General features: G+C 44.6%; 2 protein-coding genes across 2 annotated transcripts; both read right to left on the bottom strand.

Annotated features, from left to right (window-relative positions):
- Positions 1 to 500: 500 nt before the first annotated feature.
- On the bottom strand, positions 501 to 2,732 carry LOC103698611. The gene has a single exon (XM_008780642.4). The coding sequence runs from the start codon at positions 2,498 to 2,500 to the stop codon at positions 824 to 826; it is 1,677 nt and encodes a 558-aa protein (XP_008778864.1). The 5' UTR covers positions 2,501 to 2,732; the 3' UTR covers positions 501 to 823.
- A 21,564-nt stretch (positions 2,733 to 24,296) lies between these two features.
- LOC103722899 (pentatricopeptide repeat-containing protein At3g22690-like) lies at positions 24,297 to 25,655 on the bottom strand. The gene has a single exon (XM_008813624.1). It carries the CDS (start codon positions 25,653 to 25,655, stop codon positions 24,297 to 24,299), a length of 1,359 nt encoding a protein of 452 aa, XP_008811846.1.
- Between the last annotated feature and the right edge of the window lie 341 nt (positions 25,656 to 25,996).

A 25,996-nucleotide genomic window follows, 5' to 3' on the forward strand; every position in this document is an offset into this window, starting at 1 on the left:
CAAGAAGCATGCTGGAACTCTCCATGGCCAAAACCAAAGAGCAAACAAAAACCTGAATTGCCTCTAACATAAGCATTTATTTACATATATGAGCTGCACCACTTCACACTCCTTGCTGTTCAATGCTAAGTCTGCTTTGGCATCCAGATTTCTTTAGGTTCTAAAATCAATGACTAACAATTGAATGCCACATATAATGAATAGAATGCAGAGAAACTTTTGTGTACTTTGAAGTTATTTCATTTAAAAAATCTAGTTCTAAAAGACAGAAAAGCTTTCTGATACTTGGCCCCCTTTCTTAGTTCAGTGCTCCTCCATGATGTTCTTACCAAGATATCCAATATCCACCTTTTAACCAAATGCTGACATCAAGGAAATTTAAAGATCTGTCATCAATTGTAAACATGTTTTTGATACAATTTTCAAGATATTATTTAGGAATCACTTGCTATCACTACTAAGAGCTTTTGAGCCATTCAAATGGGTTCCATTATCAAAAATGAAAACAGAAAAGGCATCTCAAACTTACATCTCATATCCAATAAATGGAATCCAAGATACATCACAGATCATGACAGAAGAGAGTTAAGGCAACAAGAACACACAAATCTATGGACCAATACATTATGATGACAGAAACAATGAACGTGAAACAAAATACAACAAACAGATACAGATTGAAATTTCTCAGCTTTCCAATTACAGAATCAAATGAACAGCACATAAACTTCAGTTTAATACCTCATCAAGCTTACAGTGGGATGACCAAGAATCCCTACATTGTCCTCGTTTCCCTTCCCTCCATGCTCTCCTTATGCACCGGTCAACACGTATTGATCCCATCCTTACAATCCCTGGTCAGGTTATTGAATGTCTCGACCCTCGTCTTTCCCCTGTACAGCACCTCTGTATCCACTGCCACCCTCATATACCCATCAAACTCCACCGGCCGTCCACCATTGAGTGCCATTGTCTCATTATACCACTCGCTCTTGTTCCCCCACATCTCCTTGTAATCATCGAGCAAATGCACCTTGAAGTGCGACCTCAGCTTATCGAAGTAGTTATAGAACAGCTCATTGGTAGCTATGTATAAGTTCCTCATAGGTTTAATTACATTCACCAGCTTCTTCACAAGCACATCCGGGGATGTGTCAGCATCCAAATTAGGCCACAGCAGCTTATTCTGAGCCTTCTCCCCGCGGACCACATGGACGGCATCATAATCCCAGTCCATCTTTCCGGCGATCTCCGTGACAATGTTCATCAGCCGCTTTGACTTCCAGATGGCATGCCATGGCCGCTGCACATACTTGGCAGCCCGGCCCTCGCACACACGGTACCAGTAGTTCTCAGGCTCCGGCCCATCGAACTGCCTCCAGATGATCGTGCTCCTGTCCTTCTTGAGCTGCATTGGGGTGACCTTGTAGGTGGGCACCTTGCGAACCCCGATCCGGCCGCCCCCCTTCTTCTGGGCAGCCGTGCGGTCCCACCACCGCCATTGCCGTAAGAAATTTCCCTCTTCCACCACCGACGCCGACTCCTTGAGGTGCTCGAAATCAAAGTAAAACCGGAAATCCTTGCCCTCCTCATCTCGGCCACTAGGATTATAAGTGGCAGCCAGGCAAATGCTCAGATCCATGACGAAGGTCCGGTTCAAGAACTGCGCTTCCCCGAGGCCGCACAAGAAGCTCCAGAGATAGTGATTCATCCCCTTGCAGTAGTCTCCTCCGCGAGTGTAGTAGAGATAACGCCCCTTCCGGAAGTCTGATTCGGATCCGAGTGTCGGGATCGTGTCGTTGATCTCGGCGTCGGAGATCTGGACGGCCGGGGCGGTGGCGGAAGAGGACGACGATGGGCGGGTGCGGCGTCGGGCGGCGTTGGTGCCGGAGCGAAATTTGCCAGCGAAGACGACCTCGAATGTGCAGTTGTCGGCGGGGGCGAGCCGGAAGCGACGGTAGTCCCTGTAGCGGCGCCAGGATTTCTCCTTCCGGTTGCGAAAGCGCCAGGCGCCGTCGCACTCGTCGGGCTTGGATCCGGCGACGGGGGTCTCGTAGCCGAGGAAGATGATGGAGCGGCGGAAAGAGACCCGGGCGTTGAAGCGCCGGATCGCGACGAGGACGCGGGGATCGGAGCAGTTGAGCGGCGCGTCGGGGTCGCAGGAGGCGACCGCAGCGTCAGGGGCGGAGGCAACAGGCGGCGCGGCGGCGGAGGGGGAGAGGAGGGAGGCGTTGGGGGGGAGGGAGACGAGGTCTTCGCCGGTGGGGAGGAGGGATTCGTCGGTGGCGAAGGTGGCGTTGGGGAGTGTGGCGGCGAGGTTCTTGGTGAGGGCGGCGGTGGACTGGAGCCAGGGGTCGGGGGGCTGGTAGGTGACGGCGATGACGGTGAAGACTAGCACGGAGAACACGAAGGCGGTGAAGCATACGTTGCTAATCACCTTGATCAGCTTCTGCCCCACCGGCAGCTCCGCCGCCACGGCAGCGCCGCCCGTCTCCTTCATTTCGGCGGCGAGTCGATGGACCCCGGGGTTAGACTGCTTCACGGAGGCCGGGAACTGGGAATTGGAAGGAGGAACGGCGCTTTCTGGTGACGCTGGGCGATGCGTGTGTCGTCGATCCGGTCTCCGTCTGGAGAGTGGGAACAAGGGCGAAGACACAGAAGGTAGGAAAATGCTCTGTACACTGTACCTACCCCGTTAACGTATCCCGATCCGGATTTCCTGAAGAGTTGAGGGGTTTTTACTTCGGGGTCCAGGCGGGGTCGTAGTTGAAAGGAAGTAAAACGTAAACGTCAGAGCGATATCAGCGAGAGCGACTCCTCACCTTTCCGGTTTATGTGGCTCATTGAACGGTTGCGGTTTATTTAAGGGATAAACAAAGCACGAGGATATTTCTCTGAATCCATCTTGAGATGCCAAGGCCAAATTCTCAGACCATCCAGCCAAAGTAATTCAATCCAAACGTCACTTCTCGAGGAACAAATAGGGTTTTTTTTTATTATTATTATTACAATATGGTGGTCGTATATCACCATCCAGTGATTGTAAAATCTGGGCCGAGGCTCAGGCCTTCTTTTTTTTTTTTTTTTTTTTTTCTCTTCCTATTGCGGGTTCTTGCGTGTACGAATACGTTTAATAAATTCAGAAAACACAAGCTCACAGAGTGCCCAAGGTAACTTTTTCTCTCCTGACCACAAAGTATACCCTGAATGGTTAGTCACTAAGCAGCTACCTAGTCGGCAGTCCCACTAGCCTCTCTAAATACATGCTTGGCCTGAATGACCCCTCCATCCCTCGTCATCATTCGGATGTCCTGAAACAAAGGATGGTCCAAGCTCACATCCCTCGGACCCCCCTAAATCCAACTGATCACCGTGGCTGAGTCGTCCTCCAAGATGACCGAACTGGCCTGCAACACCCGCCTCGCATGTCGAAGGCAGCCCTCAACTCTGTCTCGGGAACCGAAGTGTTGAATAATTGGCAGCTGCTCGCTGCCACCACCCAGTAGTATGGATCTCATATGACAAAACCCACACCTCCTCTCGTGCCGCCATCCAAAACAAACCCATTGAAGTTGACCTTGAGGAAACTCAAAGATGGGGGCTCTCAGGTAAGAACACTATCTAAAGGGCTGCCTAAGCAGAAAGAGAACTTTATATATCTCGAGCTATCAAAGGTCCGTTAGAAGAGGAAGCGTGATTGATCTCCACCACCTGCACTTGGACGTACTCCGCCACAAACCTTGGTGACATCCTGTGCTCACCAAAGGTACGAGCATTTCCTGCCTACTAAATCTGATACATTGTGCAAGTCGCTCTAACGGCCTCCTGACGTGTCTGTGGACTACCCAACCACTAGCGAATCACCTGTAAGAACTGCACCCTCTAACTCCATGCCTCCCGCGGAGTCCCTGCCCACTGCCATATCAACCTTGCCCATGTGCCCTGAAATAGTACGTGGTCCACCGTCTCATCTAATAGAAATGTCAAAAGTAGTTGATAGAAATAATCTCCTTGTCATCGAATTGGATCTCCAAGTGATCTTGACATCTAGCTTTTCCAAATCTGCCTAGATTTTGATGATATCGATCTTATTTGATCAAATCTCTAGGGTTTTTCTTGATTTGTATTGGCTTCCCAAAACTAACCTAGGTTCAAGCCTAGTGTCGATCCCCTTTACTCTTCTAGTCAGCCTTAGACACACTACAAAAAAATAATCTTTTTCGACGCTTTTTAGAGCAAATACCAACATTTATAAGCATCGGTAATTTTGGTGCCGATGCTTTTGAAAGCATTGCAAAAGCGTCGGTAGGAGAGCCGATTTTTTTTTTTTTTGCCGACGCTTTTTGAAAGTGTCAGCAAAAATGGAAGTTTTACCGATGCATATAAGCGTTGAGATATCTTGGCTTCCAACGACGTTTATAAACGTCGGCCTCTGCCGAGCAACTTCATATATATAATACTCTTTCAAGAATTGAGAGTCTATTGTTGATGAAGAAGCATGATCATGCTCAGAAAATTCAAGCCTGAAAATATGTTTTTTTTACAAACTCCATCAATGAGATGCTGCAACAAAAGAACATATAATTTCATATGGGTTCTAATGATATATTTTTTTTAAACAAATTACAATAAATTACGTATAATCTCATCAATGATGTTTCTTTCATAAATTATAATAAACTGCAAAAGATCCTCTAACCCCATCCCCAACCCCATCTGGGGTTCCATTTACAAATTACATCACCTAACCCCATCCCCAACCACAAACATAATATAGACCAATGCAATCTAAGGATGTTTCTTTTCTCCCTATTTTTACCAACAAAAGAAGGAAAAACTAGAAGCGAAAACTAGTAATTTCTAACTTCGATTTCCAACCCCACGGTTAGGCATCTCCTTGTACCTCATGATGGAGTCGAGCCACTGAAGGTCGAGCTACTGTCCACCTCCCCTCCCGCATCGTCCTCCTCCCCCGCCTTCGCCTCTCGTTGTCTAGTCCTTCGCCTTCGCCTCCCGCTGCCTGCATCGTCCTCCTCCTCCACCTTCTTGGCCAGCTTCACCAATGCCTCCCCCACCGTCGGGCGCATGTTTGACTGGATCTAGATGAACTAGTGGTGCTCCTTACTAGGGGGATCGGCCTCCGGGGCGTGGATCACCTTTGCGGCCCCGAAGACGGTGGGATCCGGAGCTAGGGTTTCCATCCTCTTCCTCCTCCTCCTCCTCTCTCTCTCTCTCTCTCTCTCTCTCTCTCTCTCTGTGAGCAGCTAGGTTTCCATCACCGGGGGATTGTGTTTTTTTTATAACAGGATTGGCAGTTGGGCGTCATGGGGATTTCGACGCTTTTAAGCATCGTTTGGCCCTTCCCTTTTTGGCCTCTGACGACACTTTTTTTCTATTTTTGACCTCCGACGACGCTTAAAAGCATCGTCTTACAACTTGCATTCAATGCCCACCCAATTTAGCATCATTTTAGTTTGATTTCTGCCGACGCAACTTAGAAGCGTCAGCAAATTTTGGCGCCGGAGCCAAAATTACCCACACTTTTAGCTAGCATCGGCATGTATACATTGCCAGTGCCCCTTTTTCTTGTAGTGACACGAACTAACTTAAATACGTGTTGGTTATGTCGACAATGTGCATCACTATCCAAATGTCAGTTCCTTCCCCTATTCGTGTTGGGTAAGGAGGAGATGCTAATCTAAAAATTAATTTAATTACTAGTTATACTTTATGCCATCCTCAAGATGATGCTTTCTGCCTTGAAGTTATAAATTGCTAACCAATCTTTTGATATTTCATGAGAAACTGCATTTGTTACGCTGTAAATTAGATCTGGCGCAACTTAACTGCAGATCATCAGATGCAAATAAGTCATAAATTAATGCATAATGTTTGCTTCATAGTGTCACGGCTCCTCGAATCGGGGCTGGACCGGACGCGGATCAAGGTATAAACCAGATCAGGTCGCTGGACGGGTTCGAGGTCTGACGGTGCTCTCTAGAGATTTGGGCAACTTGGAGACCAAATCTGGGCCCTAGGATCACCTAGGGAAACGTGTGCAAGATGTAGGTGGAATACCCAAAAGCATGGGGCCGTGGGCACGTGCTCCAAGGCGTGTATTGTTGAGAATACATATTGGTTCATCATTAGGAGGAAAGCTGCTGCAACGAGACTGATTCAGTGTTGTGGGCTTATCTCGAAGCATGGACTGAATCCAAAAAATTGGGATGCATGGAAATGTGTGCCACTGATGGAGGAACGTGGCATAAGTCTCCAGAAGGCAAGGGACACGTTTTAACACGTTTTTATAACTGAAAACGTGTATGGTTAGAAGACGTGTCTGTAACGCTGTTTCCACGCGCTTTCACTTTGAGGGGCATTTCGGAAACTCTACAGAAGTCCGTTCAAAGTGGAAAAGGTGTCATCTGGAAGGGTTTTTCATTCCGAATCCAACGAATCTAGTTTCATGGTAATCCAAGTTCATGCCTCAAACGAACTCGGATTACCACCTTCTCAAACGAAAAGGTGTCATCTGTAACGCTATCATCCCGCATCTTTGGCCAATAGTAGTTATGTTCTATGAGAGCTTGGGTCCGATGCACCCCCTGGTGTCCCGCCCACATAGAATCATGGTGTTCTCGCAACACCTCGCGCCTCAGCCCTCCACCTGAAGGCACATAGACACGTCGCCCTCGTGTCAAAATCAGCCCTCCTTCGATCCAGAAACGGCGCGCCTTGCCGTCTTTGATTAGTTCACCCATGGAAGTGGCCCATTGATCCTTCTCCATCTCGGTCTTGACCCTCTCCATTAGGTTACTTGCTGGTCCGGAAAAGGAAGAAACTGCAGCCAGCTGTGCCTTTCTACTCAAAGCATCAGGGACTGAATTAGTTCGGCCCGGCTTGTACTCGATGTCGAAATCGAATTCAGCCAGAAACTGCTGCCATCTCGCCTGCTTGGGGGTGAGTTTTGGTTGGGTCTAAAAGTAGCTTGTGGCCACGTTATCCGTGCGCACCACAAACTTAGATCCGAGGAGGTAATGACGCCAGGTTCGAAGATAGTGCACAATTGCAGTCATCTCCTTTTCATGAACCGTATACCTGCGCTCGGTGTCGTTCAACTTCCGACTCTCGTAGGCCACTGGGTGCCCTTCCTGCATGAGCACCCCTCCAATGGCAAAATCTGATGCGTCGGTGTGGACTTCAAAAGAAATAGAAAAGTCCGGTAGCACGATGACCGGCTCCGCCGTGACCGCCTGCTTGAGACGATCAAATGCCTCCTGACATTGGTTTGACCACCGCCATGGTCGATCCTTCTTTAACAAATCCGTCAGTGGGGTGCATAACTTCGAATATCCGGTGATGAACCTCCTATAGTAATTTGCCAAGCCAAGAAAAGAGCGTAAGTGTGTAACACGTGTAGGTACCTCCCACTCGGCTATGGCTGAAATTTTTGAGGGATCCATCATGAGCCTTCCATCCCCAATGATGTGCTCGAGGAACGGCACCCTCTGCTGCACAAACACACACTTCTCTCTCTTCACAAAGAGTTGGTGCTGCCGTAGGGTAGAGAAGACTTGCCTCAGGTGTGCCACATGCTCATCCAATGTCCGGCTGTATACAACTGAAAGTGTATCCTAGGTTCTTCGGTGTTAAGCATGCGGATTTTTTTTTTTTTAAAACCATGGCTGAACCTGATCGGGTTGCCTACGTACCCCTTCATAAGGGGGATCAAGCCATACGTAGTTCTTTTTAAGTTTTAAAACGCAGCGGAAAAATCGAATCAAACAATTTAATTCATGCATGCTTACAAGATCAAATCTAGAAATCAGCACCTTAAGAACACATAGGATTATGCCGGAATCGTTTAAACAATTATGCTAAAACTTTCATGCATGATTAACTATCAGATCTGAAACTTAAGAACTCTATTCCGATTAATCTCCGAATATCCATTGAATGTATTCTGGAGATATCTCCGTGAGGAGCCCCAAAAGAGGGTAAAACCTCGGGGAATCAGACCTAGATCTTGACACCATAATAAAAGATTAATGTAGGATTAATACCTTTTATGATGGATGAAACTTGTGGATCTGATCCTCGACTTCGCAGCCACGCACACGAATGGCCTCTACGAGAAGTCCACGCGAAGTTCCTGAAGAGATCCAATCCTGCGGAAGTGCTAGCTTGCGCAGAATTTCTTGAGGCTGAAATTTGATCTTCCAAACACTATCAACTTTTGATCCGCCTTCTTGGAAGAACTTGGAGGAAAGGTTTAAAGGGATTGAAGAGGACTTAGATCTGATCTAAAGACTCTTATCAGGGACCCCTAACACTAATGGCGCGATGGACTTAGAGGAGGAAGAAATCAGCTAGATTGAATGCAGAATTTTTCCATGCATGAACTAGGGTTCCTCTCCTTTCTTTTCCCTTTTTTCTTCTTCTTTTTCTCTCTTTTTTCCTTGAATTCGACCACCAGATGATGGAGGTCCTTTTAATGTTGCTCTCCTACCTAACTTCATGCCAACCATCCCATATTTGTGGAGGATTTTGTGGGGTTTTGAATTTTGAATTCAAAATTCAAGTTCATGTGCCATTACATGATGAAGCTTGATCTAATCTAAACCATTCATCATGTTGCCACTTCCCTCTTTCAATTTCGAAATTCCCATGCCCCTAATCAGATTAGAGGGTCACGTGGTGATTTTGTGGTGATTAAATTCGAAATTCAACCTTAATTAGAAGTGAGATAAAGATAAGGATGGCATATGTCATGAAGAGAGAGAATTTGATCTTATCCAATTCTTTTCATGAATTTATCTCTCCATTTCGACCCATCTAATGATGAAAGAGGCCCTGATGTTGCCAAGTGTCCCATGGCACCATTAAATAAATTAAATTAATTTTTAATCATATTAAAAATCAATTTATGGCGCCATGCATGGATATGTGACAAGTGGATTTCAAGATCCGAATAGTTTCAGATCAAACCCATTTAATTTAATTAAATCCTAACAATTAGAATGATTCAATTACCATGGGTTGAACCTAATCCAATTAGGTCAATCCCTAATTAAGCACAAATTTAATCTAATTTAATTTGGTCAACCTAAGTCCTCTTGATTCAGACCTAATCCAATCAGGTCAAAAACCCTGATTGAGCCCAGAATTGAATCTAATTCAATTTGGCTCATCCTTAGTCTAATTACTCAATCCAATTGAGTTCATTAGCAATCTAATTACTAATTAATCCTCCGATAATTACTTTAATTATTTTATAAGATAATTTGCCAATCGAATTGACCAAATTACCCCTGAATGATTCTTAATCATTCATCAGCCTTCTTGATCAATCAGGAATCTTCTATGCGTGTGACCTCATAGGTTCGAACCTAAGCCGGTAGTATAGGAACGACTTCCTACACTAATCGATGTGGCCATCTAGCAATGGTACCCGACGTCCGAATAGGCCGAATATATGCGAAGCAAATATTCTGGAACCCTGAACTATGGTTACTGTATAATTCAATCCCTTTGACTCTTAATGCCAGGATGACTTAGAGCTCACTGTCAACCCTATAATTAGTACATCCATTATGTGATTAACTTTAGATATCCCGTGACTCCTCACTGAGATTACCCTGGCCAAGGTTTTGCTAAATTAGTCACAAGACATTATCTCCTGTTTGCAGGAGGGGTCAATTCCATCTTGACTCACAACTGACTACGCAAGTACTTGACTGCACCCAGTGACCTTCCGTCACTGAATTAGAAATTCAGGTAGTCCAGTACCAAAGTACAGTGAGTTGCTTGCTAGTCACAGGTTGCGGTCTCAGGTCAGAGGGCCAAACTTATACCCATATCCACTCGGAACATCTCTCGACAGTAGAGCGTTCCGAAATTGGTCACGTTCAGTAAAATGTACTCCTACACTTCACCTGTATGGCATACCAGTGTCTCCACACTCCTTGGTTAAGAGGACAACCAACGTATATGTCACACAACGACCTAATCTCGATAATGTTGTCGTCCTAGTAACAACATATCATTTGGTCGCGAACAAGTTTAAGGACTCAAAGATAAAATCCTCCTTTATCATAACATAAGTCCTAAGGACTTCATCATATAAGAGTTCATTTGAAGATGAAATGATGAATAATGCCAAATAATACTTTATTAATTTGTCAATTTATTTACAATATTCAATCATCAATATGCTGACGATTGACATTTAGGATACAATTCCCAACAACTCCCACTTAGCCTAAAGCCAATCGGCACAGTATCTAATACCCATCTTCGACTTGTGTTCGTTGAACTCTTTGATGCCGAGGACTTTGGTAAATGGGTCAGCCAGATTTTCTTTTGTGTCAATCTTCTGAAGATCAATATCACCTCGTTCTATAATCTCTCGAACCAGGTGATAACGTCGCAGAATATGCTTGGTCCGCTGATGTGCTTTAGGTTCTTTTGCCTGAGCTATGGCTCCAGTGTTATCACAAAATATAGGAACTGGACCATCAATGGAAGGTGCCACTCCCAGCTCGGTGATGAACTTGCGCAACCATACGGCTTCCTTGGCTGCATCAGATGCTGCAATGTATTCTGCTTCACATGTAGAATCTGCCACTGTATGCTGCTTGGAACTCTTCCAGCAGATGGCCCCACCCTTAAGAGTGAAGATATATCCCGACACGCTCTTGCTATCATCTTGATCTGACTGAAAACTTGAATCGGTATATCCCTCAAGTTTTAAGTCAGAATCACCGTAGACAAGCCACTGATCTTTAGTATTTCTCAAATACTTAAGGATGGTTTTGACAACCTTCCAGTGGTTGCTACCTGGATCAGACTGGTATCTACTCACTACTCCTAGTGAGTATGCCACGTCTGGTCTAGTACATGTCATGGCATACATTATAGATCCCACTGCCGAAGCATATGGAATTCTATCCATAGTCTCTCTTTCTTGAGAGGTTGTCGGACAATCCCTTTTAGAGAGGTTAATTCCATGGCCCATTGGAAGATAGCCTTTCTTGGAATTAATCATACTGAACCTTTTCAGTATAGTATCAATGTATGTGGATTGGGATAATCCAAGCAATCTTCTAGATCTATCTCTATAGATCTTCATCCCTAGGATGTAAGATGCTTCTCCCAAATCCTTCATGGCAAATTGAGATGATAGCCAAACCTTTATTCCTTGTAATGCAGGAATGTCATTCCCGATTAAAAGAATGTCATCCACATACAAAACAAGAAATATAATAACTGAACCATTTGCCCATTTATAAATGCAAGGTTCCTCTTCATTCTTAATGAAGCCATATGATTTGATCACCTTATCAAATCGTATGTTCCAACTCCGTGAAGCTTGCTTTAATCCATAAATGAATTTTTGAAGCTTGCACACCTTAGACTCATCTGCAGATATAAAACCTTCAGGTTGCATCATATACACCTCTTCTTCTAAATCTCCATTTAGAAAAGCGGTTTTAACATCCATCTGCCAGATTTCATAATCTAAGTGTGCTGCTATCGCAAGCATAATCCGAATGGATTTGAGCATTGCCACAGGAGAAAACGTCTCGTCATAGTCAATACCATAACGTTGACGATATCCCTTGGCAACCAGATGGGCTTTATAGGTCTCTACTTTTCCGTCTGCGCCCCGTTTTCTTTTGAAAATCCACTTACACCCTATAGGTTTAATCCCTTCGGGTGGGTCAACTAATGTCCATACATCATTGACCTTCATGGATTCCATTTCGGATTGCATGGCTCCAAGCCATGCATCAGAGTCATGCCTCTGCATAGCATCCATATAGGTGATCGGATCCTCATTGTTTTCATCAAGTTCGACAGGATCCCCGTCCTGGACCAAGAAACCGTAGTATCTGTCCGGCTGACGTGGTACTCTACCTGATCGCCTTAATGGTGCATCTAAGATGGGTTCTGGATCTGATCTAATCAAATCTGACTCAACTAGTTCAGTAGATGGTGTCGGATCTTCTACATGTTGAACTTTCCTAAGCTCAACATTAGAGCTTTTAGTTCCTTCACTAAGGAATTCTTTCTCTAAGAAAACAGCTCTATTGCTTACGAATAACTTTTGTTCTTCAGCAAAGTAGAAGTAATATCCTTTAGTTTCTTTAGGATAACCAACAAAGAAACATTTGTCAGACTTGGGTTCAAGTTTGTCTGTCTTCAAACGTTTGACATATGCTGGACACCCCCAAACCCTAAGGTGAGACAGCATTGGCTTACGTCCAGTCCACATCTCATGTGGTGTTTTATTTACAGACTTACTTGGAACCTTATTTAGAATGTAGCAGGCTGACTCAAGTGCATATCCCCAAAAGGATATGGGCAGACTTGCAAACCCCATCATGGATCGAACCATGTCTAACAGAGTTCGATTTCTTCTTTCTGATACACCGTTATACTGTGGTGTACCAGGAGGAGTCCATTGGGAGAGAATCCCATTCTCTCCTAAATATGTCAAAAACTCATTGGAAAGGTATTCGCCTCCTCGATCTGATCGAAGAGTTTTAATACTCTTTCCAGTTTGTTTTTCTACTTCATTACGATACAATTTGAACATTTCAAATGCTTCAGATTTATGTCTCATTAAATAGACATAACCATACCTAGAAAGGTCGTCTGTAAACGTAATGAAATATGAATACCCACCTCTAGCATCTGTGCTTATTGGCCCACATACATCAGAATGTACAAGGGTCAATAAATCACTGGCTCGTTCACCTTTTTCGGTAAAAGGTGATTTGGTCATCTTACCAAGAAGACATGACTCACAGGTTGTCAATGATTCACAATCATTAATATTGAGGATTCCCTCTTTACTTAACCTGTTCATCCTGTTCTTGTTAATATGACCTAGCCTATGATGCCAAAGGTAGACATCCGTGACATTATCTATTCTAGGACGCTTACTTGACGTGTACATTACATTAACAGGTTGTGATAACAAGTAGATGCCATTGCTCAATTGTCCATTCATTACAGTAACACCATTCATAATGATATCACAAGAATATTTCTTTATTGAAATTTCATAACCGTTCATGGCCAAAAGGCCTACGGAAATTACATTCAATAAGAATGCAGGACAATAGTGACAATCACTCAAGACAACTACATGAGAATTGAAAACAAGTTTGAGATTTCCTAAAGCTAGAACTGGAACAGATCTTCCATCTCCAACATTCAGGAATCTCTCGCTGTTTTCAAATCTCTCATTGACCTGAAGTCCTTGCAATGAATTGCATATATTAAACGGACTTCCAGTATCTAATACCCAGGTTGAATTATCACATATAGAGAAATTACAAGGTGTTATCATATAAATACCTTGATCAGCAACTGATTGCCCTTTTCTCTTGCTTAGCCTGTTCGGGTCAAGTGAGGTAAGGTACTGAGGACAATTCCTCTTCCAATGCCCCTGCTTCTTACAATAGAAGCATTCTGCCTGACTTTGGTCATCCTTAATCCTTTTGGTCTGACTATGCTGAGTTTTCAGCTTTCTATACCAATTATTGAAGTTGGGACTAGTCAACTTGTCATTATCCAATAATGAGCGAAGTGACAAACTTGTGGCCATTTCTACATAAAAGAAAATTTGGCTATTAGTATATGAATTGACTAAACACAGTAGACTTGGACTTTAGTCTAAAGATACTCCCACTATTTTATACAAATTGGTAGCCTCTACCTCTAATTCGAAAAATTACTCCTAATTCTTTAGTGGGCACTAGAACCCAATAGATCGCATATAGGCCCGAGTGTGGCTCGGCTAACCCATATGCACCTATTGGTAGGTTCTAAACCAGTTGCTTCACCAAGCAACTTCTAGTGATAATTTTGTCCTAGGTTCTTCGGCAGGCGTGTGGCGCTTCCACCGAATACCCTAGTCAGGTCCAACCATTAAATGATAGGGTTAAGTCTAATCAACTAATAGACGACCAAGCCCGAGTGTGGCTCGGCTCACCTGACCGCCTATTGAAGGTACACTTAACTCATCATATATTGAATGATAATTTCAATGCTTGATAAGTACCAGGCGTGTCGCGCCTCCAATAATATCAAAACATTGGACCCATTATCACCCAACTTAATGGGAGGCTATGACCTAGTTATCCCCATAACCATTTCATTTTAAGGACCTAATAATTTTAGAGGATTTCATAATTAGGATAGATGAGAAGATCCGGTTAGTCTAATTTCTCCCACTGACTTCACCAAATCAGATTAGACTCAAACCGGTTAAGGAGACACCTAAATCAGTCAAACTGATTTTCCTTATAGGCATGGGCTAACTCGAATCATTAAGTGATCCAATCAAAATGTGATTGACCATGTCGGCCAGGTAAGTGAGATCGGTGGAAGGGATATGCCATTAACTCGGCAAAGACGAATCAGTGCGAGTAGCTCCCAATTAAAAACCACCGGTCAAAACTGCCAAACTTACCTTAGACACCGACTGGTTAATCAATTTCGATTTGATTACTCAAATGACTCGGGCTACACCTCTGAGCCTAAATCAAGTTCCATCTTGGTCTAATCAAAGACATGGACTTGATCCATCTACAACTATGGTAAATTGATCTAGAATTTTCTTGACCTAATCTAGTTACTACTTAATTAGATTTGATCAATTAATTCTATTTGTCCATGTATGATTCTAACCTTAGGTCTAACCCAATCCTAGGAACTTGATTCAAGCTAACCCATATGTCCAAAGAATTATGCAATGTCAATTAATTGAGTTACAATTCTATTTCATAACACTTAATTCTCAATTAAGTTTAGACTTATGAAAGTTTTGATCATTGCATATTTCTTTTTAATTACATATTAATTACAATCTTTCAGTTCTTAAAACATATTTTCAGATCTGAGTTTTTGTAATTAATCACATGTAATCAGATTAAATTCATGTTTAAGTCATTATATTTAATGTTCATGCATCACATATACATAACAACATGAATTAATACAAACAACATACATCTTATGTATTTGTTTTTTCACTTTTATTTTCAGATCTGATTTGTTCATTAAAATCAGAGATCATATGAATCATAAATTTTATTTAGATCTAATCTAAACAATATTATGATTTCAGATTTATTTATGTTACAAATCTTAACACAAACATGCATCATATGCATTCAAAATTTCAGATCTAGTTAATCATGCATAATCAGCAATTAAATCAATCATAAAAAATACTTTAGATCTAATCTAAGCATGCTCATGATTTCAGATTTAATTACAAGAATTAAAATATAAAAGTTTAAACATGAACCTGGCTCTGATACCAGTGAATGGGGAGTCTCCACTCCTACATGGGTTTGGTCCTATTAAAAATAGGGTGACACCCATGTATACCTATCAGAGCACGCATCTCTATACGCCTCCGGACGGAGAGCCACGCTTCGTCACACGATCACGCGTGAGAGTTCCCGGAGATCGGTCACAACTCTTGGACCTTTGCTCTGATACCAGTTAAAGTGTATCCTAGGTTCTTCGGTGTTAAGCATGCGGATTTTTTTTTTTTTTAAAACCATGGCTGAACCTGATCGGGTTGCCTACGTACCCCTTCATAAGGGGGATCAAGCCATACGTAGTTCTTTTTAAGTTTTAAAACGCAGCGGAAAAATCGAATCAAACAATTTAATTCATGCATGCTTACAAGATCAAATCTAGAAATCAACACCTTAAGAACACATAGGATTATGCCGGAATCGTTTAAACAATTATGCTAAAACTTTCATGCATGATTAACTATCAGATCTGAAACTTAAGAACTCTATTCCGATTAATCTCCGAATATCCATTGAATGGATTCTGGAGATATCTCCGTGAGGAGCCCCAAAAGAGGGTAAAACCTCGGAGAATCAGACCTAGATCTTGACACCATAATAAAAGATTAATGTAGGATTAATACCTTTTATGATGGATGAAACTTGTGGATCTGATCCTCGACTTCGCAGCCACGCACACGAATGGCCTCTACGAGAAGTCCACGCGAAGTTCCTGAAGAGATCCAATCCTGCGGAAGTGCTAGCTTGCGCAGAATTTCTTGAGGCTGAAATTTGATCTTCCAAACACTATCAACTTTTGATCCGCCTTCTTGGAAGAACTTGGAGGAAAGGTTTAAAGGGATTGAAGAGGACTTAGATCTGATCTAAAGACTCTTATCAGGGACCCCTAACACTAATGGCGCGATGGACTTAGAGGAGGAAGAAGTCAGCTAGATTGAATGCAGAATTTTTCCATGCATGAACTAGGGTTCCTCTCTTTTCTTTTCCCTTTTTTCTTCTTCTTTTTCTCTCTTTTTTCCTTGAATTCGACCACCAGATGATAGAGGTCCTTTTAATGTTGCTCTCCTACCTAACTTCATGCCAACCATCCCATATTTGTGGAGGATTTTGTGAGGTTTTGAATTTTGAATTCAAAATTCAAGTTCATGTGCCATTACATGATGAAGCTTGATCTAATCTAAACCATTCATCATGTTGCCACTTCCCTCTTTCAATTTCGAAATTCCCATGCCCCTAATCAGATTAGAGGGTCACGTGGTGATTTTGTGGTGATTAAATTCGAAATTCAACCTTAATTAGAAGTGAGATAAAGATAAGGATGGCATATGTCATGAAGAGAGAGAATTTGATCTTATCCAATTCTTTTCATGAATTTATCTCTCCATTTCGACCCATCTAATGATGAAAGAGGCCCTGATGTTGCCAAGTGTGCCATGGCACCATTAAATATATTAAATTAATTTTTAATCATATTAAAAATCAATTTATGGCGCCATGCATGGATATGTGACAAGTGGATTTCAAGATCCGAATAGTTTCAGATCAAATCCATTTAATTTAATTAAATCCTAACAATTAGAATGATTCAATTACCATGGGTTGAACCTAATCCAATTAGGTCAATCCCTAATTAAGCACAAATTTAATCTAATTTAATTTGGTCAACCTAAGTCCTCTTGATTCAGACCTAATCCAATTAGGTCAAAAACCCTGATTGAGCCCAGAATTGAATCTAATTCAATTTGGCTCATCCTTAGTCTAATTACTCAATCCAATTGAGTTCATTAGCAATCTAATTACTAATTAATCCTCCGATAATTACTTTAATTATTTTATAAGATAATTTGCCAATCGAATTGACCAAATTACCCCTGAATGATTCTTAATCATTCATCAGCCTTCTTGATCAATCAGGAATCTTCTATGCGTGTGACCTCATAGGTTCGAACCTAAGCCGGTAGTATAGGAACGACTTCCTACACTAATCGATGTGACCATCTAGCAATGGTACTCGACGTCCGAATAGGCCGAATATATGCGAAGCAAATATTCTGGAACCCTGAACTATGGTTACTGTATAATTCAATCCCTTTGACTCTTAATGCCAGGATGACTTAGAGCTCACTGTCAACCCTATAATTAGTACATCCATTATGTGATTAACTTTAGATATCCCGTGACTCCTCACTGAGATTACCCTGGCCAAGGTTTTGCTAAATTAGTCACAAGACATTATCTCTTGTTTGCAGGAGGGGTCAATTCCATCTTGACTCACAACTGACTACGCAAGTACTTGACTGCACCCAGTGACCTTCCGTCACTGAATTAGAAATTCAGGTAGTCCGGTACCAAAGTACAGTGAGTTGCTTGCTAGTCACAGGTTGCGGTCTCAGGTCAGAGGGCCAAACTTATACCCATATCCACTCGGAACATCTCTCGACAGTAGAGCGTTCCGGAATTGGTCACGTTCAGTGAAATGTACTCCTACACTTCACCTGTATGGCATACCAGTGTCTCCACACTCCTTGGTTAAGAGGACAACCAACGTATATGTCACACAACGACCTAATCTCGATAATGTTGTTGTCCTAGTAACAACATATCATTTGGTCGCGAACAAGTTTAAGGACTCAAAGATAAATCCTCCTTTATCATAACATAAGTCCTAAGGACTTCATCATATAAGAGTTCATTTGAAGATGAAATGATGAATAATGCCAAATAATACTTTATTAATTTGTCAATTTATTTACAATATTCAATCATCAATATGCTGACGATTGACATTTAGGATACAATTCCCAACAACAACAATGTCATCCAAGTATACTACCACGAATTTATCGATGAAGTCATGGAGTACACGCTGCATCAAAGCACAGAAAGTTGCTGGTGCGTTGGTGAGGCCGAAAGGCATGACAAGGTACTCGAAGCTTCCGTACCTTGTCACACATGCAGTCTTCTCAATGTCCTCCTCCGCCACGCGAACTTGATAGTACCCGCTGCGAAGATCCAACTTGGAAATCCATCGTGCCTTGCCAAGTTGATCGAACAAATCATCAATCCGAGGAATGGGGTACTTGTTCTTCACCGTGAGCTTGTTGAGGGCCCTGTAGTCGATGCAGAGTCTCAACGAACCATCGTGCTTCTTCTGAAAAAGTACCGGTGCTCCATACGGACTCTTCGAAGGTCGAATGAACCCGCTGTCCACCAACTCCGTTAGCTGCCTCCTCAGCTCCTGGAGTTCAGGTGGGGCCATCCTATATGGTGCTTGAGCTGGTGGACGTGCTCCATGTACCAAATCAATCCGATGATCGATTTCTCTTTTTGGCGGCAATTACTTGGGTAACTCGGGGGCATCACATCCCCGAATTCAGTGAGAACACCCTCGATGGGCGCTGGAATCTCCTCTCCTTCCAGTAGTTCTTCCTCCTGAAGGAATGCAATATATGTTGGAAGTCCCCTTCTCAGCCCCTTAGCAAGTTGCATCGCCGATAGGACTCGCTGCGGAGTCCCTTTAACTCGCTTCCCTGGAACTACGCAAGCTCCACTCGGATTCAGGACCACCACCACATCTGAATCTGGCTTTATCATGGCTTGTAGCTGGGTAAGCAAAGACATACCGATGACCACCTCGTAGTCGTCGATCGGGGCGACCACCGCTGTCACCCGTCCGGTCCATGCGCCGAATTGGATCTCAACATCCTTCGACGTTCCACTGGTAGCCACTTCTGCGGAGTTGACCGCCTTGAACGTATGTTCATCATGTTCAATTTTCAGATTTAACCTCTTTGCCGTAGCTAGGTCTATGAAGAAGTCAGTGGCACATGTATCAATGAGTGCTTGGAAGATGTGACCACCAATGCAGATAGGTGCATAGAGCAGACTTCGTGGCCCTTTGGCCTTCAGGGCATTGAGACTGAGTGAGCCCATCCTTTGGTCGGTCTCTTCCTTCTCCTCCACCGCCATAGATGCTATCTTGCCCCTCAATTGACAGTCCTTCACCTTGTGCGGTCCATTGCAAATATAGCATGAGATAGTGCTGGTACCTTGCGCCACCCCTTTGCCCTTCGCTTGGGAAGCCCCTCCACTCGAGGAGCTCGGATTCGAGCCTTTTGTACCTCCTTTGTGACCTGATTTTGCTCCCCCACCTTTGCCCTGTTTCAATGCTTGGGCTTTGGGAGCTGTGGGTTGAGTCTTGAACTCGATGAGAGCCTCCGCTTGAGCTATCGCCTCGTTCAAACTCTGGACTCCTCTTCGCTGCAATTCCATCTTTGCCCATGGTTTGAGCCCGTCAAGGAAAGTGAAGAGAGAGTCCTCGTTGCTGAGGTCTGGTACCTCCAACAACAATTCGCTGAACTCTCGCACATATCACGCACATCGCCCTTTTGCGTGAGTCGCCGTAGTCGTGCTCGAGCATCATCCTTAGCGAACGCGGGGAAGAATTGTTTTCGAAGTTCAGTTTGGAACTGTACCCAAGTGGTGATTGGAACAGCCCCTCGCTTCACATTGTCGGCCCGACGTCGCCACCAAAGCATCGCCACGTCCCTCAAGAACATGGCCGCCGTGCTCACCTTCATGGCTTCCTCCCTCACGCCGGTAACCTGCAAGTATTGCTCCACGGTGAAAAGAAAGTTATCCACCTCCTTCGCGGACCGTCGTCCGCAGAACTCTTGTGGCTTGGGAACATCAAGCTTGTGCAGGGGGCCCGTAGCCTCTCTTGCGACCTCCATTGTCAATGGAGAAGAGGATACGCCTGTGGTGGTACTCTCCTTTAAAAGGTCAACCACCTAATTTTGGAGAGCCTTCACCATGATCTCCAACTCCTCGTTACGCTGCAGCACTTCCTTATAGCGCCGCTCCATATCGAAGGAAATCTGGTTCAGCTGAGCGGTGATTTCACCTCGGAGGGTTGCGTCCCTACCCTCAAGGTCCTCTATCCGTCCTTCAACCTCAGCTATTTGGGCCTCGCACCTCCGTAATCGATTGTCGGCGGAGATAACCGAGATGCAATACGTAACCCATACAGAGAATCATCAACTGGATGCGCTCCACCCATCGCCGTGCCTCCTCCTGAGGCTGGATTGGGATCCATGATCGAGGATGATGCGTCCGCCATTCCCACCTTGGAAGTTACCGTAGAGGTCGTCTCCTTCATTTCTGGTATGGCTCTGATACCAAATGACACGTACGAAGGGATTACGAAAGCGAATCCCAACAACGTGCGGCTTGGTCTATCGAAGATAACTACTATTGGCCGAAGATGCGGGATGACATCGAGGAGTATGTTCGCACTTGTCTACTATGCCAACAAGACAAGATTGAACATCGACGGCCTGCGGGGTTGTTGGAGCCATTACCTATACCAGAGCGTCCGTGGGAGAGTGTCTCCATGGACTTCATCATCGGGCTACCTCTGGCGGATGGGAACAGCTCTATCATGGTAGTGGTGGATCGCTTCTCGAAGTACGGAGTCTTCATTGCAGCACCTACTACTTGCCATGCGGAGGACGTGGCGCGGTTGTTCTTTACATATGTGGTGAAATATTGGAGGATACCACGGAGTATCGTTTCTGATCGTGATGCTCGCTTCACGGGGAGGTTCTGGACGGAGTTATTTCGGATACTCGGAACGGAGCTGAAGATGTCCACGGCCTTCCACCCTCAGACCGATGGCCAAACAGAGCGAACCAATGCATTATTGGAGATGTATTCGAGGCACTATGTGAGTGCCAACCAGCGGGATTGGGTGCGACTCTTGGACCAAGCCCAATTCAGCTACAACTTACAGCGATCGGAGTCGACAGGTAAATCACCATTCGAGGTGATTACAGGGCTGCAACCAGACACTCCGGGAAGTATCGCAGCGGACTACATGGGACGTAGTCCGACCGCCTACAGGTTCGTGAGGGATCTGAAGGAGGATATAGATTTGGTTCAGGTCTTCTTGTGGAAGGCGACCAAACGGATGAAGAAGTGGGCTGACATAAAGCGGCGGGCAGCTGAATTTCAGGTTGGTGATCGGGTATTGGTAAAGCTTTACCATCACATGAAATTGAAGTCGGGCTACCACAAAGCACTTGTGAGGAGGTATGAAGGTCCCTTCATCATCACACATCGAATTGGAGAGACAGCATACCGATTGTCGCTGCCTTCCAAGCTGAAAGTGCACCCGGTGTTCCACGTGTCCCTATTGAAACCGTTCAAAGAGGACACAACTAACCCTTCTCGGGCTCGAAGCGGGCGAGCTCCAGTGGCCGTACGAGTTCATTACACCAAGAAGTTATCTGAAATCAAGGCGGACAGGAAAAAGGGTAACCGTGTGCAATACTTAGTCCGATGAAAAGGACTATTAGATTCAGAAGCAAGCTGGGAATATGGTGACGAAATATGGCAGTTCGAGGACATCATCAACGAGTACCGCCTAGCCTCGTCAGGGGCGACTTTGGCTTAGGTGGGGGAGGGTGTCACGGCTCCTCGAATCGGGGCTGGACCGGACGCGGATCAAGGTATAAACCAGATCAGGTCGCTGGACGGGTTCGAGGTCTGACGGTGCTCTCTAGAGATTTGGGCAACTTGGAGACCAAATCTGAGCCCTAGGATCACCTAGGGAAACGTGTGCAAGATGTAGGTGGAATACCCAAAAGCATGGGGCTGTGGGCACGTGCTCCAAGGCGTGTATTGTTGAGAATACATGTTGGTTCATCATTAGGAGGAAAGCTGCTGCAACGAGACTGATTCAGCGTTGTGGGCTTATCTCGAAGCATGGACTGAATCCGAAAAATTGGGATGCATGAAAATGTGTGCCAATGATGGAGGAACGTGGCATAAGTCTCCAGAAGGCAAGGGATACGTTTTAACACGTTTTTTATAACTGAAAACGTGTATGGTTAGAAGACGTGGCTGTAACGCTGTTTCCACGCGCTTTCACTTTGAGGGGTATTTCGGAAATTCTACAGAAGTCTGTTCAAAGTGGAAAAGCTGTCATCTGGAAGGATTTTTCATCCCGAATCCAACGAATCTAGTTTCATGGTAATCCGAGTTCGTTTGAGGCATGAACTTGGCTATTTTATCTGATTGCGCAGAATCCTGCGGGAATCGGGGTTTTCCTATCTTATCTAGAATTCATCCTTATCTTGTGCATGGGAAGCTGAGTTCGTGAGGGACTTGTAACTGGAGGTTGCTCCTCTATAAGAGGACCCTCAAAGGGGGAGGGATTGGGATCCGATAGAGCTGGAGAGGCCAAGAGAGCTTATTGTAATCAGTTGAGTGGTTATTCAATAAAGTTCTCTTCCCCTACATTTCTTCTTCTCCTTCGTGGTATTTTCTGGTGTTGTGTTTCGCTGCATTATTGTTGTTAGGTGTGACCTAAGTCATAGAGACTAGGTACCCACGCCAGGAAGGCTGATCGGTTATCTTCGATAGACCGAGCCGCACGTTGTTGGGATTCGCTTTCGTAATCCCTTCGTATGTGTCAATAGTATCAATACAAGCCTGAAAAGAATGCAGACATTACCTTGTCACTTTACATTAGTTTGATTTATTTGCCATGTTTATCAATGCTCCATTCTGCATCATTTGGCTCAAGCAAAGAACTCAGGATGTTGGTAAAGGAATTCTTGCTCTAATAATTTATTGAAGCATTTAATGCTTTTTCTCGTTTCATCTAAGTCATTTCCAACGTCATTGCATTCACTTAATCTGGATGTTTTGCTGTTATCTGCATGTGCAGTATGGATACCCAAGTGAAGCTTGCAGCTGTGGTGAAGGTCACACGGGATGAACGGGGTCAAGAGCTCAAGTGACCCAGGTTAGGGTCAAATTTCTGGATGACCAGAACGGCCTAATCATGCGCAATATGAAGGGTCCTGTGAGGGAGGGTGATGTCCTTTTGTCCCGAATGGGGTCATTGTGAACCCCTGGAGCCAGACTGCTCTTAAAACTAATAGTCTCCATGTCTTCTCAATCCCATTTTATTTACTCTGCAATGATCGGGGCTGACTAAACCGAGCACTTCACTCACTTAAGATCCCTGCTCGTGTATTCCTGCTAGATGTTGCTCTCCATCTAGTTGTTCCATTTATTTGTAAGAATAATTCATTTTGTCCAAAGTCGGAATTATCCATTTCGAGTTCTTTACCCACACATCTTGCTTCGAGTGGGACGACTCAGATACAGTGAGACTTTATTAAAGAAGATTTTACGAATATAAGTTGAAATATGCCTTTCATCATGATGTTCAGAGATATTGCAAGCAACGTATGAAATCATGGTTAGTAACAATGAATTTGAGAATTCTTGGTTTGGGTCTGGTTGGATGAAAAATAGTATATCTGCATATTTTTTTAGCTGACTATCCACAGGACAGTTTAACATTCCCTCACCTTTGCGGTAATTTGCTGAGAAAATTTGCTGCAAGAATAAGGTCAAGGTCTTTTTGATGGAAAAGTTTTGTAAGGAATGGGCTAAAAAATAAAGGTATATCATAGCCCTTCCAACCACACTAACACACTGGTCAATATAAGATTTATACTCTGGTATGTAGTAGAACTATCAGGAGATTTTACCAGCTTGGTAGGCTAGTATCTAACAAATCCTCAAAGGAGTATCTAAGCAGGAAAATATGCTGGAAACTGTTTATGGTATGATGACATGCTTAAAAAAAAAACAAATGTTTACATGGAATCTGAGATGAATTTTTAACAGGTCACATAATTTTCCTTGCTCCTCCATCGAACTTGAACATCTTTTGTCACCATATAAAACATATGTACATAATTTGTTTGAAACGCAGCAAGAGATTCAAAATTCAATACATTTTCTTCGATTAGAGCTTTCAAATAGTTTGATTTTTAGCCTGGTGAAGCTATCCTCTTCACCATATGGTCCATATCCACCATTTGCGAAGAAACTATTCTGCAACGCCTCTTGCAAGATCTCCATAAAGCAAACCTATTTCTGCAAGATCTTCTTCTGGTTCAGTAGCTTGTAAACCTTTTCCTGCTCTCCGCATTCACTATAAAGCTCACCAAGACCACCAATCACAGAACCTTCCAACAAGTGACCAAGTTTGATGACCCTGCCATGCATCTGTTTTGCTTCTTCCAAACCCAACACCCCAACACATGCCTTAATAGCCTGGAAAACTATAAAAGTATCCATTCCAATATCTAAACATACCATCCTGAGGTAAAGCTTCAGGGCTTCTTCACACAACCCATTCCTCACAAACCCGGCTATCATTCTGCTCCACAAGCCTAATTTTTTTGCTACCAAGCTGTCGAAAACTCGATAGGCAATCTCCATCTTATCACACTTCTCATACAATTCTACCAGTGCACCTAGAGTTTTCATCCCTGGCTGATGCCTGAATTTGATAATGTGGGCATGAATCTCCTGCCCCTGTCTCAGTGCCATTTCCACGACGCACGGTCTGATCATCGTCGCAAACCCCAACCTACTAGCCACCTCGCTATTCCTCCCATTTTGCAATGTGCTCCTGATAACATCCATTGCTTCCTTGGCCTTGCCATTTCTATTATACCCCTCGATCATCGCGGTGCAAGCCTCGACCGTCTTAATTTGAGCTTTGTTGAACACCTCACGAGCATCGCCGACACGGCCACACTTTGCGTACATGTCGATCAGTGCCACGGTGACAAACTCATCCTGTTCGCATCCATCTCGTTTAATCTCCTCATGAATTTGGATGCCGAGCTCAAGATCTCCAATGCTAGCGCACGAGTTTAAAGCAATGGTGTAAGTGAAGGCGTTGGGCCGGACTCCGGTGTCGGCGGCGGCGGCGGTCATCGAACAGTATAGTTGGACGGCATCACGGGGAAAGCCGGCATGGAGGTACATTGCGATGGCGGTGGTCCAGGTGGCAACATTCCGCTCGGGCATTTCGTCGAACAGGCGGCGGGCGGCACCCAGGAGGCCGCAGCGGGAGTAGAGGCGGAGGAGGCCGTTGGCGACGGCGGGGTGGGCTTGGAGGCCGGCGCGGGCGGCTCTGTCGTGGACGAGGCGGCCGAGACGGAGGTTGCGGGCGTCGGCGCAGGCGTTGAGGAGGGTGCAGAGGAGAGCGGGGTCAGGCGAGATGGACTGGGCGTCCATGAGGTCGAGCACGGACAGGGACTCTTCGAGGCGCTGCTCCAAGGGCCAGTCGGCGGGCGGGGCCGAGTGGAGGGCGGGGTGGGGGCGGCGCCCGGAGCGACGGAGGAGGGAGGGGAGGCGTGGCGAGGATGGAGACGAGACGGGAAAGAAGGTTTTGGGGAGGCGTTGAGGCAGGTTTGAGGCGAGCACAGCGGCCATGGGAGGAGGAAGTCGATGGAGAGTCGAGTAGAGGAGGCTCTGGAGTAAAGTGCTGAGCTGGGCGTGGACTTGGCTCGACGAATCCCATTGGTGAGAGACATTCCCTGGAGTGGCCAATCACTTGTAAATTTGTCAATTATTTTTTAAAAATAAAAATAAAAATGGTGGTGGAGACGTTGATGTTTAAGGCTGCAAATGGTCGGATCGATCCGTGATCCAACCCAGTCCGACCCGCGTAGATCTAAACCAATTTGAATTTTAGGACCCGTAGGTTCAGGTCGGATTCTACAATTAGATCCGAATCATTTTTTGGGTCGGATCTGGATTTACCGAACGGACTC

This window comes from Phoenix dactylifera, unplaced genomic scaffold (genome assembly GCF_009389715.1).
Source record: "Phoenix dactylifera cultivar Barhee BC4 unplaced genomic scaffold, palm_55x_up_171113_PBpolish2nd_filt_p 000113F, whole genome shotgun sequence".
Lineage (NCBI taxonomy): Eukaryota > Viridiplantae > Streptophyta > Magnoliopsida > Arecales > Arecaceae > Phoenix > Phoenix dactylifera.